This window comes from Cebus imitator, unplaced genomic scaffold (genome assembly GCF_001604975.1).
Source record: "Cebus imitator isolate Cc_AM_T3 unplaced genomic scaffold, Cebus_imitator-1.0 Scaffold431, whole genome shotgun sequence".
Lineage (NCBI taxonomy): Eukaryota > Metazoa > Chordata > Mammalia > Primates > Cebidae > Cebus > Cebus imitator.
Genome location: NW_016107746.1, coordinates 1,304,796 through 1,321,344, shown reverse-complemented (window position 1 = coordinate 1,321,344; position 16,549 = coordinate 1,304,796). Strand labels below are relative to the sequence as shown.

The following is a 16,549-nucleotide window of genomic DNA, read 5'->3' as shown; positions in this document are numbered from 1 at the left end:
ACAGGGGTCTCACCATGTTGGCCAGGCTTGTCTTGAACTCCTGACCTCAAGTGATCTGCCTGCCTCAGCCTCCCAAAGTGCTGGGATTACAGGCCTGAGCCGTCACGCCCGGCAGTGTAAACAGCTTTTATATGCACTAAGAAACCAAAGAACTCACGTGACTTGCTTTATTGCAGTATTCACTTTACTGAGGTGGTCTGGAACTCAACCTGCAATATCTTGGAAGTGTGCATGTAGATACTTGTGAGTTTTGTCCAGTGCAAAGCTAACTTGATTAGAAGTCAGAGTTAACTCTTTTAGCTACTTCAAAAGTAAAAAAAAAATTACCTACCCTTTGAACAAGTAGGATAGAACAACAGTCTTACTCGGCTGACATGAAATTTAGGGCAGCAGAAAAGATTTTCTAATTGCTTTCATCACATCATTTTTCAACATGTAAGGACTTAAGAACTGGCTTTCCTTATGCCAGAAATCTCCAAGGGACCAGTCTTAAAAAGTGTATGATGGTGGAAAAGTCATCAGGAGCGGGTAGGACACCTGTGGATCTGTGGAATATCTAAACCTAAGAGCATCATTTACGAACACTTGTTACCTTGGCCCCTGTTATTAATCTGAGGACTGATTTGTGATATTGCAGGAGCATAAGATTTGATAGACACTGTCATTCTCAATTTCATTCTGGCTTGAGACTTTTGACCATTCATAGATGGTACCTTTCATCATTTGATGGAAAGAGGAAAAAGCTATCTTTGAGGTTTTGTTATATTTCTCAGTCACAGGGGAAGTTTGAAATTCATTTCTCTCAGGCCTGTGTTAGGTCTCCTTTGTGAAAAGAAAAGAATGCTGAGTGTAATTTGTAATTCAGAATCAACCATTTTATATGCAAATTGTTCTTCGTTTAGTAAGATAACCTTTTCTGTCACTTCCAATTTAATTTATGGAGCCAGTGTCAGCAAAGGCACCTTGGAAATGTAAAGTATCATACAGATAAATATTTTACTTATTTCCTAAATATAATTTGGTGACTCATTTCTCAACTATAGGTGAGTGAGGTAGCTGATCCTGGGTAGATCCGTAGAATGCTCCGAGGGAGTAGATGTGGAACCTCTTGGGATCGTTTTTACCAAATTTCTTTAGTTAGCTATTGAGTTATTTTTGAAAGATTGAGCTATAGCTCATAGGAGGCCCTCTTAATTGTATCCTGAGCATGCATGTGTTTAAGAACCATCTCTTCTTGTCTTTTCTTTTTTCCTCTTTCCAGTCCTCTTTCCTTTCCCCTTCCCTTTCCCCTTCCCTTCCCTTCTGACAGGGTCTCACTCCAGGTTGGAGGCAGAGGTGCAATCATGGCTTACCGCAGCCTCGACTCCTTGGGCTCAAGAGACCCTCCCACCTCAGCCTCCTGAGTAGCTGGGACCACAGGCATGTGCCATGATGCCTGGCTAATTTTTTAAAAAAATTTTTTTGTAGAGACAGGGTCTCACTATGTTGCCCAAGCTGGTACTGAACACCTGGGCTTAAGCAATCCTCCTGCCTTGGCCTTACAAAGTGTTGCTATTACAGGTGTGAGCTATTATGCCCAGCGTATATTTTTTTCTAATATTAGCATATAGGGAGTTACTGAATGCCCTCTAAAAATTAGTCTTCAGTTTGGAAATGATGTGTCCAAATACATTTGAGCTTGGATAAGCAAACCTGGATGATTTTCTTTCTCATGGGTATACTAATTATAACTTGTGAGTATAGTACTTTAAAGTTTCCAAAATACTTTCCACAACCATCTCATTTGATTCTTGAAAACAGCCATGTTTGCTACAGGGAGGGAGAGTATGTGACTTTATTGACATCTATACTAGGCTGTGGAAATAGACGCATTCCCAACTCTAGCTCCAAATACTGTGCTTCTCCTTCTATAGCAGTTGTTCTCAAAGTGTGGTCCCAGGACCAGCAACATCAGCATCACCTGGGATTTTGCTAGAAATGCAATGAGAAATTCTGGGATTGGGCCCCAGCAACCTGCATTTTAATAAACCTTCCAGGTGATTCTGATGCACTGAAAGTTTTAGAGCCCTACTGTACCACTACTTGCTTGAGTAACTTTGGTACTAGAAATAACAATGCTAGTTTTTCAGAGGTGTAGTTTGAAAATTTTCTCTACCTCTTCCCTTACTTGTTAGTCTTGGGAACACAAGTAGGTAACTTAACCTACTGACCCACAGTGATGCATTTTATCTGTGAAATAGGTAATAGTAATAGCTTCCTTGCCTAAAGTCCAACAGATGGGCTCTGTACAGTCTTTGATTAGCTTCCATTATTTACACAGAGTTTTAGTCTTACAGCAGGCTTAGTTTTGTTGTTTACAAGTTTGAGACGTAGCTTAAATTTAACCTATTGGTTTAGAAACAGGCAGAACTCATACTCTCCAAAAGTGCTAAGAAGAGTTATAAGCAGAGGGATGCTAGAGCCAGCACCTACTGGCTTAGAAGAGTCCATGTATGAACCTCTTCCCAATTATGTATATTGACATCACATTGTAGGCTTGAAATTGGTCATGGTCAGGGAAGATTATACCATGGAAATTAGTAAATGCTATAAACTAGGGCTTTTAGTTTCAGAGAGCTGATTGTTAAACATTTACCAGTATATCTTAGTTACAAAGTATGTTTAAATGAGCTGAAGCTTCATCTGCATGTTTGTTGGATCTGATAGTTCAGATTTGTGATCATTATAGGATCAGCATTAGGATATATATGTAGATAAAATTGGTAGTAAGGGAGTCAGATTCAGCCCAGAGATATGTTTTGTTGGTCTGCAAAATATATATATATATATATATATATATATATATATATATATATTTTAATTTTTTTTTCTTTTTTTTTTTTGACCATGATAGATCAGGAATGCAGTGTATTTATTTTTAATGTTAACTGTCAGCACTTAAAAATTGGAAGATTTAACATAAAAATATGGTGGATTTCTAGCTCTTGAAAAATAGGGTGATCTGGTAACACTGGGCACCCGCCATCGCATGGCAATAGTGGGCTGCAGGTGAATTTTAAATATGTGCAGGTTGACTTGTTTGTTACAGTCCTTGTCATTCTGTGACTCTATATCTAACCAAGGCCTTTGCTCCTTTGTTTTCTCATGTAAGGAAAACTAAGCCCCGAGAAAGAGTGTTTCTCACCAGCTGAAATCTCAACATACTGTTTTAAGCTTTCCACAATGTTAATTCAGTTGTACTAATGGACTGCAAAGCTTGATAATTAATTTCCAACTTGTCCTAAATTTCAAATGGCCTGTTTGAAAATCCAAGTAGCAGTATGACTCACTGCCTGCACTTGGGAGCTGTCATTTTTCCCAGATGGTGAAGACTTTTGAGGGAGGTCTCCGTAGGTCTCAGTGAAAATGACGCCTATCTTTGTTTTCCTTTGTGGGGATGCATGACCTCAAGCTTCAGAGGTATCTGTCCTTCAGTGAAATTTGTTTGCTGTCAGCACTTTATTAGAAAATGATTTTTAAGGAAAAGGTGAAATGATTATGTTTCCTTTCAGATCAAAGTGGTACGTGCTTGGATTATTTGCCTTGACAGGTTTTTCTTTTTCCCTAGTAGTTTCAGGAGGTTCAGCAGGACAGACTTTGTGTTTGCGATGTTGGCTCTGGAATTGGCTGTCAATATTGTTGATGAACCTCTGATTAATTTTTAGCAGGTTAACCTATGATTCCAAGACTGGCTGATGAAATAACTACTTTTCAGTTAGGGTCATCCAGGAGATAACTTTCCCTGTTCCACGTAATAAATGTTTATTAAGCAATTATTATGTGCAGGTGTTTGAGCATAGTACTAAGGGGCAGCCAGAGACCTAGAAAACAAGCCAGAATGTGACCTGTGCTGTAAGTGCAATGGAAGGCTGTGGAATCAGGGAGGACAGAGGAAATAGCATTTGCACTGCTATACCCTGCCAATAGTCTTTCAGGTCTCCAGATAGTTTTATATCTGTAATTTTGCTTTTTAAAACATGTATAATTACATACACCTCATCCAGAAGTTTCACTTGGTAAAAAAAGAAATGTGTAGAACCATTTATGAGGTAGATTTACTTGACACCATGGGTCATTTAGAATGTTTATTTCAAGAATAATCAAAAATATTTCCATTATCTGGTTGGTAAACTCTTCTAATTACTTCTGTTCTACAGGTATAGAAACGGAGGTTTTTGTTAAATAGGAAACTCAAATGAGTGTCATGAAGTCAAAAATTTTGTTTTAGCTCTTTTTCTTGTTTGTTTAGACAGAATCTCAATGTGTTGCCCAGGCTGGAGTACGGTGGCACGATCATGGCTCACTCCAGCCTTGACCTCCCAAGCCCAAGTGATCCTCCCACTTCAGCCTCCCAAGCAGCTAGGACCGTCGGCATGTACCCCATGCCTGGTTAATTTTTTTTTTTTTTGTAGAGATGAGGTCTCCCTCTATTGCCCAGGTTGGCCTCAAAATTTGTGGTTTAAGTGATCCTCTCACCTCGGCCGCCCAAAATGCTGGGATTACAGGTGTGAACCACCACACCCCAGCTTGTTTTAACTCTTAACTTTTATAATGAAGATAATATCTTTTTGACAAAATACCTAAGTCTAGTACTTGTGTAAGCTGTTTTCAGACTCCAGAAGCAGTACCCATGATGACAATGAAGACACCAGAAGTACAGCAAGTCATTGGGAGATATTTGCTAGTTGTGTCACCCAGGGAGAGTTATTTAAGATCTCTGAATCTTAACTGTAGAATAAGGTTGATAGTATCTACTTTTTGGGTTTTAGGGAGAATTAAATAATCTGCTACAAGGGTTTGGCGTGTAGTAAACAGTAAATAGTTGCTGTTATATTTTTAAGAGTTTTTAAAAATTTATATTGGATCTTTTAAATTATCTTCATTTGTTCAGTTTCATGTTGGTGTTAGTTTTTTTTTCTTTCTTTCCTTTGTCCATGGAAAATGATCGGGAATCCAGACCTCTAGGCCAGTAGTAATACACTTGAAGATCATAAATTAAACTTTTGAAAATGCAAAATGGCTGCCAGACCCTAAGCCTAGCCCTCAGCCAGCTCATTCCCCTTTACCTTTTTGCCCCTGTACATTTTTGTCTCAGGAACATAATAGGACACTCTGGGACTGCCCCAGACGTTAAGAAAAGGGCCAGCATTTTTTGAACCTTTTGTATTTGTCAAGACCTATGTAAGCACTTTACATATATTATTAGGTAATCTTCACAGCAACACTGTGCAATGAGTGTTATTATTATCATCCCCATTTTACACATGAGGGCACTGAGGTTTGAAAAGTTAAGTAATTTGTCTTAAATCCTTTAGTTAAGTAAATTTTAGAGCTAGAATTCAAAGCCAGCTGTAACTCCAGAGCCCAAGCATGGGAAAAGGGTAGTTGGGCTTTGTGGGCTCAATAGTGATTCACCCCAGCTCCCAGTCCCTTGGGACTTCATGCTCTACCAAGGAAGTATAGCATTTTTGTGGCTTTCTGAATATTCTCAGTCTGCTCACCCTGTGGGAGCACCTCTTTCTTGGTGGCATCCCGTATTTGATTCCTGTGGCTGCTATAACAAATTACCAAAAACTTAATGGTTCAAACAACAGAAATTTATTCGCTCATAGTTCTTGATGCCAGAAGTTCAAATTCAAAGCATTGGCAGGACTGTAATTCCTTCAGAGGATCTTGGGGAGATGCCATTCCTTGCCCCTTCCAGCTCCTGGTGGCCGTCAGCATTCATTGGCCTGTAGTGCAGCACTCCAGTGTCTGCCTTTGTCTTCACATGGCCTTCCCCTCTGCATCTTTTGTACGCTTGCCATTGGACTCAGGGCCCACCCCAGTAATCCAGGATGGTCACTTCATCTCAAGATACTTAATTAGATCTGCAAAGATTATTTTTCCAAATAAAGTCACATTCACAAGTGCTGAGAATTAGGACATAGTGCCATCTTTCAGGGACCACCATTCAACCCATGACATATGCTGATGGGTGCATTTCAAGCAACCAGGCAAGCTCTTGTCCTTTAGCATGCATTGTGGGCAGGTGTGACATCTAGCCAAGGCTACTTTTCCATTGCAGTGGCTGATTATCTGCAAGATTTTACAACTTGTTTTAAGGGTGTCTACATGCTTTTAATGTGAATGACCCCATCTTAAATACAACTAAAACCTCAGGGGCTTCCCCTGACATGGTCGCCTATCTCACAAGGTTTTTTTGTTGTTGTTTTGTTTTAGATTGCTGACCTGCAGCTGCATAAACTGGATGAACTGGACTGTCTGATTCAGGGCCTGCTTTATGTCGACTCTGTTGGCTTCAACGGCAAGCCAGAATGTTATTATTTTGAAAATCCCACAAATCCTGAATTGTGTCAAAAAAAGCCGTACTGCCTTGATAACCCATACCCTATGTTGCTGGTTAACATGGGCTCAGGTGTCAGCATTCTAGCTGTGTACTCCAAGGACAACTATAAAAGAGTTACAGGGACCAGGTAAACATGTTTCCACTTGTGCTTAAACCCAGACTTCTTTCTTGATGACCAGTTTATAGTAAAAGGTTATTTATATTGAATACATTTTTAAAAGAAGTATCTTGGCTTCCTTGATCAACCAAAAAGAATTTATCGAATGGTGTGTTAAAGTGATATGTGGATGATTTATATAAATGTTAATAAAATACAGTCCTTGCCTTGATAGAAACTTTGGTCAGGTTGAAGGAAGAAGAATTGCACACACCAGAAATTTGCCAACATGGTGGTGTACATTAAGTGCCAAATGATTGGCAGGGTCAGTAGAATTCAGATGGAAGGATCATTGGGATGATCAGAGGCAACTTCAGAAGAAACCTTTTGGACCTTCCTCGATGCCTAGCTCAGAAAGACTTGCTTGAAATAATACACCATTCCAATCAGCAAACTAAACTAGGTCTACAAAGAATGCTTTTTTACCCTCAGGCAAATGCTCTACCTGAAAGCTGGCATAGTCAACATACCTCCTAGGGAATTTTGGAGTGGAGTAAACAGGGAAACAGCCCTGTGGCCACAGTGGGGCACAGAGCCTTGTTTTTTAGTGCACACACCTCAAGGCCCATGTTAAGAGCCAAGGGGCTCAGCTTCCTGTTAATGGGGATTCAACATGGGAAAAACATCTGAGGTCAGATCTCTCTGAAACATCCCAGTGTAAAGAAAACTAAACAGGTTTTCCTTAATTTTCGGAGGAGGATTTGGTATGAAGCATTTCTCCAACATGTGGAACCACAGAACCAATTTTTAGAGAAACAGCTTAAGGGACTAGTGCCATGTAGAATGTGCTTTGGGACTTGACGTTGAAACCAGTGTTTTTTGACAGATGCAGATATCATGTCACTTCTCTGGGTCTCAGTATTCTCATTTCTGCCATGAAGGGGGTTGTTTCTTAGATTGCTTCTACAAACTTTTCAGTACTGAAACTCTGCAGGACTACTCACCCATTAGGAGAAGAGTATTGCTTTTGCAGTGCATTCCCATGACTTGGGATAAATGAGTGGTTCCCCACTGGGGTGGGGGAAGTTTTCACAGTCCCCCCCAGGACATGTTTGACATCTTTTTCTCTTTGGTTGTTACAACTGGAGATGGAGTGCTACTGGCATCTAGTGGGTAGAGGTCAAAGATGATGTTAAAATCCTGTAGTACGTAAGGCAACAGAAAATTATCAAGCCCCAAATGTCAGTAATGCTGCTGCTGAGAAACCCTGGCATGCATGCATGCACGTGTGTGCACGTGCACGTGCACACGCGCACACACACACACACACACATTCTTACTGAAGCCTACTTGTGTCCAGAGTATAGGCTTTGTTGTGTAAGTTAATTGTTACCAAGTATACATTTTCTCACTGAAAATATAGAAGCTTGCTTGCTCACACAATTAACAAAACTGACTCCATGGCCTCATGAGAACTGTCAGGACTATCAGAGACATAAATGTTTCAGCTGAGCTGGTTTACATTAGAGAGTGATTTGATAAATGTATAATTTTTAAGAAACTACAGACTTCCTCCCAGAAGGAGTAATTGAATTGGTAAAGTTAGTCCCAAGGTAACAAGCTATACATTGTTCACAATTAGAGATATTCACAGTTTTATTGATTAACAGTTAATAGTTTCATGAATTACATCACAGGTACATGTTCTTAAACTTGGAGGCTCCACAGATCTGGGTCATCTTAAATAGCTGCGAAGAAGCTAACTGCGGGTTTGGCTTCTATTACATGTTTAATGACGTCTGTTAATATCAGTAAATGCCCATTAATGTCCAGTATTCTCTAGTCATCAACAAATTCTGTCTGCATGTTCAGGCTTCCCTATAAACTGTCTCTTCAATCAGTAGTTTTGGAAAGGTGCTACCGAAGCCTGCAGGTTAATAGAGAACGCTTTCAGGGACTACCATGAGACTGGGTTGGGGGGTGGGAAATGAAACATCAAGTCTGTGGTGCTGTGATCCTGATCCAGAGTTGTTTTGCCAAAGGCTTCTTTTGATTCCAGTTAGAAAACCTCTGACATAAACAATTACAGTTAGCAGTGAAGTTAGTAACTACGGTTAATATGAGTGTGTAAAACACACTTTGGGAACCACTGTTCTAAACAAATGGCTTAGCTTTAAGTTTTGCTACTCCTAGTGTGAACTGGTAGCTGACACTCCAGGTTTTTTTTTATTATTGTATTATACCTGATTTTCCCATTAAATATTAAAGATATTTATTTTTAAGGAGCCACACAGGATGTCAGTTTTCTTTTAAACATAGTTTCAAATGGTGTATTTCAGTATTATGTATAATTTTGTTGCATCCCAGATTTGGTAGCAACATTTTTTTCCTAGTGATACAACTACAATTTTATTATAGAAGTCAATGGAAAAAATAGTATTTGACAGGTGACATTAGACTGTGTAGTCTGTTAAAAGAGGAATGCAACTAATTTTGAAACTTTGGTGAAAGTAGCAGTACATCTCATCTCATCATTTTGGAATCTGTTTTAAGCGCATGAGCACTAAATTGAAGGTTTCTTCTACTGTTTCTTAAAATCCCCCACTAGGATGTTGTTTCTTTGTTTTATTTTTAAATGATGATAATATTCTACCGCTTTTTCTTGCATTGTTTTTGTCTCTGATATGCTGAGGGTTTTACTGTATGCCTACTGAAACAGATGTATCTGATTGTGAGCAAGGAATCACTTAATTAAATAATGGTTAGCAGGTTGAGGATATTAATAAAGTGCTGGGAGGCATTTGGCTCTTCTGCGACCGTGCATTCTTTCCTCCTATCTGCAGTACACTTGCTGTGCAAATGCATGCTTGCTTTACCTCATTTGCTCCAATTCTTTATATGGAGTTGTCTGTCATTTTCCAGTCATACATAATGCACTTGCCCTTTTTCATTTATACCAACACATCAGCCAATGGGTTACCTTCTTTCTAAGTCAGCCAGTGTCTTCAGTTGCCTACCTTTGGAGTGGGTTGTTGAATGCCTTGATTAATACAAATCCTTAATGTCCAAAGAAAGGTTATTAGTGGAGATGAAAGATATTTAGAAGCTAGAAATAGGAGCAAAGATGTCTTTCTAAAAATACACGGGGAGAAAAAAGACAAATCCAAATAACACACAAACCAAAACATGGTCCCACACTAGCTTTGTAAGTAGGCTGAAACCAGCAATGTAGAATGACATGCTTCACCGAGTGTAAATAAAGATAATTTTTTTTAGAGGAAATCCAAAGTTTCTACTGTAACTAACTTGTAAAGGTAATAAGGTACATGGAGCTCTTCTTTTACTCATGGAATTGCACCTACAGTTTAGGTAGCTGCTACTGGTGGTGCCTAAGTACATAATTTTCCATGAAAAGCCATAATTTCAATCATATATATATATATATGTATATATGTATGTATGTTATGTATGTTATATATATATATATATATATATATACACACACACACACACACACACACACACATACATACATACACATGTGTATTTTTTTAGGATGGAGTCCAGCTCTGTCACCCAGGCTAGAGTACAGTGGTGCAATCTTGGCTCACTACAGCCTCCACCAGGGTTCAGGTGATCCCCTCACCTCAGCCTCCTGAGTAACTGGGAGTACAGGTGTGCACCACCACACCTGGCTGATTTTTGTATTTTTAGTAGAGACAGGATTTTGGCATGTTGGCCAGGCTGGTCTCGAACTCCTGACCTCAGGTGATCCACCCGCCTTGGCCTCCCAATGTGCTGGGATGACAGGCGTGAGCCACCATGCCTGGCGTCGAATATACTTTTATTTCTTTTTTTTTGGACAAGTATACTTTTATACAAATGACAATTTAAGAATATTACACATGGTTTCACTTCGTTATTTTATTTTATTTTTTGAGACAGAGTCTCGGTCTGTCACCTAGGCTGGAATGCAGTGGCGCTATCCCAGCTCACTGTGACCTCCACCTCCTGGGTTCAAGTATTCTTCCTCAGTTTCCCCAGTAGCTGGGATTACAGGTGTGGGCCACCACACCTGGCTAATTTTTGTATTTTTAATAGAGATGGAGTTTCACCATGTTGGCCAGGCTAGTCTCGAACTCCTGACCTCAAGTAACTCACCCATCTCAGCCTCCAAAAGTGCTGGGAATACAGATGTGAACCACCACACCCAGCCAGTTTTGCTTTAGATGCATCTTCAAGAACTATGTACCTATCTACAGTTTTGTACCTTCTTGTTAACCATTATTGACAGTATTAAACATAACCTTAATCCCAAATTGATTTTATTCTTAGAAGTAAAAGCCAGTGCTCAAACACAAACTGAATTTCCAAAGCTAATAGCTCTTTGGGGCTTCAGAACAGATGGATGTGAGCAGCTCTTCTTCATTTACTCTTCTCCACGGAAAAGAAATAGGAAAACCTAGGTCTATTAACTAGGAATGAATGCTTATTTTCCTGCTGGGAGTTCACTGGTATTAGTTTTTCTATGAATCTGCTTTTCTTTCCATTAAGTAACTTTGATATTAATATACAATTGAGTTCATTCTTGGCTACTATAATTACTTTCTAATTTCGTCTAGGCTATTTTAGAGGAACTTTCCCCGTAAACAAGTGAAAGCTTTTTAAATGTAGCCCAACCATTGGAACCACTTTATGACCTTTGTTACTGTTTTTTACTATTGAGTGGTAAGTAATATATTAAAAACCTTCTGAAGAGTCTGCTAGAAAAAAATTCAGTATCATATCCATGGTTCCCTTCTAGAAATATTCAAGGAGGTTAAATGAGATTGTCTCTGGTAGAGAGGCAAGGTCAGGCAAAAGACAGCTTTTAAGGCTGACCACTCCTGGCACAATCGTGGGTCAGTTTTGTCATCAGAGGGTTTGGCTTCATAGCTGTGAACCATGCTTTATGTACACACAAATTCTTTTTCTAGGTATTTATATTCAGCTGCATATGATTTTTTAATAGGAGTTATTTCTTGGTTATTTGCTGCTTTCAGACCACCCAAATAGAAGAGATCATGATTTGGCCCCATTTCATAGGTGGGAAGGCTGAACAAAGCACTCAGGTTAGTGGCTAGTTGAAGGTCTCACAACAGAAATCAGTGAGAGTCTTTCTTTGGTTTTGTTCTCAAATTTAGGGGCAAATTTTCCTTGATGTTTATTTTTACTCTCTGCCCTCTTTTCATATCCAGTCTACCCTAAAGCTCTGTTGTACCCTAGCACTTTAATTCAAGTGCCCCTTTGTTCATCTGTTTTTATTCACCCATATTAATAGTCTTGACATAGTTAGGGACTTGGATGGGCATATTTTAAAGTAAAATTTAAAAATAAACCTTATTGTTCCTTCAGTCTTGGAGGTGGAACATTCCTAGGCCTATGTTGCTTGCTGACTGGTTGTGAGACCTTTGAAGAAGCTCTGGAAATGGCAGCTAAAGGCGACAGCACCAATGTTGATAAGCTGGTGAAGGACATTTACGGAGGAGACTATGAACGATTTGGCCTTCAAGGATCTGCTGTAGCATCAAGGTAGAGATTAAGTAGCTAGGAGCAGTAGTGATTAAACACAAGGCAACCTCTCCACCCTGGCCATTCACTAAGTTATGTTTTAAAATGTCAATCCACCAGCCTGGTGCAAATACCTATTGTATCAGAGCTCAGATTTGATCTCCTGCCCTTGAAGCACTGAGATGTTTAGCTCTTGATGCTTGTTCTTAAAAGGCAACTTTGAAAGAAGGTTCTAGAAAACTGCAATAGTTTCACCTGTTCCATTCTTGTCCAGATATCTAGAGACATTAAATTTTTTTCCCCCATCAATGGACATGCTACTTTGTCCCTGTTAAGAAAAGGGCAGTCAGCCATGCATACTGCAATCCTGTCTGCTTATAAACCATGGTTGCAAAATCAGATCACTTGAGTTTGAACAGTTACTCAAAGAGCCTTCCACAATACTTTGGTGGAAGGATGGGCCCTGCCCAAGGCTGATTTTGAACACTCTCGCTAATATTTCCAACATAGCTTTGGCAACATGATGAGTAAAGAAAAGCGAGATTCCATCAGCAAGGAAGACCTCGCCCGGGCCACATTGGTCACCATCACCAACAACATTGGCTCCATTGCTCGGATGTGTGCGTTGAATGAGGTAAGGCCTTACTCAGCCTGGGAAAAGCCGTGTGTCATTCATACACATCATCTTGGCAGTGCAGTGTCTCTTGACTCTAACACAACTACATGTCCTTAGGAAAGCTTCCCTTTACTACAGTCACACCTTACAGAACAGGAGGGGTGTGTGTTGGGGGAGGGAGGGAATATGTGTTTTATTTTTAAGAAGGCACTGGATGATAACAAATGATAAACCATCCAACTGTGAAAACGTGATACGATTACAAACCATGTCGTAGTCTCTCCAACCATCATTGTTGCCACGTGCCCACTGAAATGTGAGGAAAAGTTCTGAGCATCCTTGCACATAACTGCAGGTAAAATGCTCGACTTGAAATATTTGATATTCTCTCTGCTTTCAGCTTCTTTACAGTGTTGCCTTGTGGCATGGAGTTCAAGCAGCATTGTACAGGGCTATCAAAGCACAGAGAGCTTGCTACAGCCAAGGCCAGTCAGAGCCCCAGGCACAAGAAGGGGTGGAGCTGGTGACAGACAAAGTTTTGGTAACATGTTTTGAAGCATTGCAAGGTTCCATTGGAAAACATTGAGACTTTTCTAAAATAGAAGGTGTGTAAAGTAGAACTCTTCACACTGAGGTGTATTAGAAAGACAAGAAAGAGGAGTTAGGGCATGGAATAAGTCATAGGAGAGCATTAAAGAACCATAGTAGATAATGGAGTTTTTATAAATGTAACTTTTAACAGAGATATGACATACATATAGAAGAAGGCTCACATTATAAGCTTACAATTTAATTTACACACACATATCCCTGCATAGCCATCACTCAGATCAAGAAATAAAATAGGTACTCAGAAACCCCCTAGAGCTCCCTCCCAGTTGAATATTGGAATGTCAGTGTATGAGGCAGTCTTTACGATAGATGGGTGCTAGCCCTGCCTCTGAGTTCTGGGGTGACAAAAAACTCACTCTCCTTGCATAACACTGAACAGAGTATGTTACTGGCCTCTAGATCAGGGACATACCTTTTTGGAAGCCCTCAGTTCAGATGGAGCTTAAATGGGAGACTGATACTCAGAGAAAAAAGCATTCCAGAGATGTTTTTTCAAAGTGCGCTTGAGTCATGGGACTCAACATAACAGAGTTTATTTCTTGACATTAACCTTTAAAGGGTGTTTTTCCAAGTAGCAAAACAAACCCTAAGACCAATATGTGTGTAGTTGGCTGTACTCATGGGCTCTCAAAGGTCAGCTGGTAACACCCCCTGCCCTACAGAGCAATACGTGCCCTTTCCCCTGCTTTCCACAGAGCTGGCTTCTTGTGCCTTTGGCTGGAGTGAGTCAGCAACTCTTTTCACAGGTATTAGAATCCCTTTGGGAGAGAGTGACTGACTTTATTTTTCACTTTTGATTTGAATTTCAATGTTATTGATGGGTGGAGTATAGCAAAAGTGCTTAATTGAAAATGTAGCCATGTTATACACTGGTTTGAGCAACTATTTTTTGTTTCCGTGGGGCTGAATGAGTGAAGGGAATCACTAGTTACCTTGGGGCCAACGCTCCATCAGAGGGTGTCCAGTCAGTACAGACTACCAGTGGACGCACCAGCAACTGGCAGTGTTGTGTTTCCCCATGAGAGCTGCCACCAAGTCCCTCAGTCCTTGCTTTGCTTTCTGGAGTCCCTTATTTGAGAACCTGTGATTTCAGCCATTTCATTGAGGGACACCACATTTACCAAATCTAACATTTTGCCATGATTCTTGAGATGCTATGAAATGCTTCTCCATCAACTTTAAATTTTCCGATTCATATTTTAAATAGATAATACAAACACATAATACAGACTTCTAAGACATTAGAAGGATACACAAGGAAGTAAGTTACCATTTCCACTTCTGTCTCTCATGTTAACCTCACTAGAGGCTGCCACTGGTTTCAGGTTTTTTTTTTTTTTATTGTATGTACTACAATATATCTTTTGTTTATATTGTATATAATGTAGGATACATTTATCTTTACAAAGGTAGCAAACTCTATATAACATTCTTTTTGTAAAATGACACATTTATTGAGATATATGCTATACAATTCACCCTCTGTATACTATTCTACATCTTGCTTTGTTTACCAGCTTTTTATTAAGAAAATTCATAGGCTGGGTGTGGTGGCTCACGCCTGTAATCCCAGCACTTTGGGAGGCCGAGGCAGATGGATCACCTGAGGTCAGGAGTTCCAGACCAGTTTGGCCAACATGGTGAAACTCCATCTCTGTTAAAAAAAAGAAGAAGAAAATTCATCAACATATATAAAGGAAAGAGAACAGTATAAAGAACCTCCATTTATACATCAGTGCAGATTGTGCAATCATAAAGGCTTCACAATGCATGCTTTATCTCTCTCTGTTTTCTTTCTCCTCCCTGTGGTCCTCTCTTCTCCATCTTCCCTCTTCTTTGCTAAAATACTAGAAAGCAAATCCCAGATGTTATATCAATCTACTCTATAGATTTTATTTTATTTATTTATTTATTATTATTATTATTTTTTTAGACAAAGTCTCTCTCTCGTCCCCTAAGCTGGAGTGCAATGGCGCCCCCTGGGCTCACTACAATCTCTGCCTCCTGGGTTCAAGAGATTCTCCTGCCTTAGCCTCCCGAGTAGCTGGGATTTACAGGTGCCTCCCACCACACCCGGCTAATTTTTGTATTTTTAATAGAGATGGGATTTTACCATGTTGGCCTACCCTATATGTTTTAATAAGCACCTCTAAAAATACTGCCTTTTGCTTTTTGACGTAATGCATCTTTAAATTGTTCATATCAGTATATTTTAAATCACTTCATTTTTAATGGCCATATAGCATGTTAACATATAGATATGCTGTTATTGATTTGTTCAATTTCCTAATGATATTTAGGTTTTTCCATTCTTTTACTATTATTTAAAAATTCACAGTATATTTGTGTATAGTATATACACACATATATATACACACATATCATTTTGCCTACATGTGAGTATATCTATAGGATAAATTCCTAGAAGGAAACTTGCTGAGTCATAGGCTATGTTGACTGTAATATTTACAGATATAAAGTTCCCTTCATAAAGGTGGTTCTAATTTATATTCCTACCAAGCATGTTTATAAGGATACAAGTTTCTCCACAAAGAAACTTTCTCTTTGATTTTTTTCAATGTAATAGGTTAAAAATTATACTTTATTTTGATATTAACTGTTAATATTATTTACTAATTACTCTGTTGGGTTGTTGGTCTTTTTTATTGATTTATAAGGACTTCTTTATTAATTAGGTAACAAATCCATTTTATGTGATATGTACTGAAAATATTTTCTCTTTGTTGCTTCCCATTTTGATTTGTTTGTGGTGATGTTTTCCCCCTGAATAAATTTAACTTTTTAAAGTAAATATAGCAATTATTTTGAAATGATTTCCTTTATTATGCATTTTTAACTTCAACATTTTTTTCCAATTCTTCATGGTTTTCACTAATCTCTCCTTCCTTTCCTTTCCTTTTCTTTCCTTTTCCTTTTCCTTTCCTTTTCCTTCCCCTCCCCCGTCCCCTCCCGTCCCCTCTCCCCCTCTCATCCCCTCTCCCCCCTCCCCTCCCCTTCCCTCCCTTTTTTTAACATCTTTGATCCATCTGGAATTTATCTGAAACATGGAATGCTCTTCCAGTTTTAATGCCACTTCTACTTCTGACTTTCTAGTAGGGTAATGCAGAACTGAGCTTTAAGCAAATCCTCGCTTGGTCTCTCTTGTTTTGGGAGAAAGGACAAAACTTTTCAATTTAATTAAATTTACCTTTAGTCTGAGTTTTTTAGAGTGTTACTTGCCACCTCTTAGTTTGGGTGATTTGTGGCTAGGTTTTTTTTTTTTTTT

At 39.2% G+C, this 16,549-nt stretch overlaps 1 protein-coding gene across 5 annotated transcripts in view; it reads left to right on the top strand.

Annotated features, from left to right (window-relative positions):
• Nucleotides 1-16,549, top strand: part of PANK1 (pantothenate kinase 1) — a 61,360-nt gene that overhangs the window by 38,501 nt on the left and 6,310 nt on the right. For 3 of the 5 annotated variants that reach the window (XM_017510136.2, XM_017510140.2, XM_037731915.1), the window contains exons 3-5: nt 6,262-6,515; nt 11,880-12,056; nt 12,546-12,669. In XM_017510136.2, the coding sequence (XP_017365625.1) occupies nt 6,262-6,515; nt 11,880-12,056; nt 12,546-12,669 (555 nt within the window). The remainder of the gene's footprint in view (nt 1-6,261; nt 6,516-11,879; nt 12,057-12,545; nt 12,670-16,549) is intronic. The other 2 variants (XM_017510138.2, XM_017510141.2) reach the window with 1 other exon arrangement.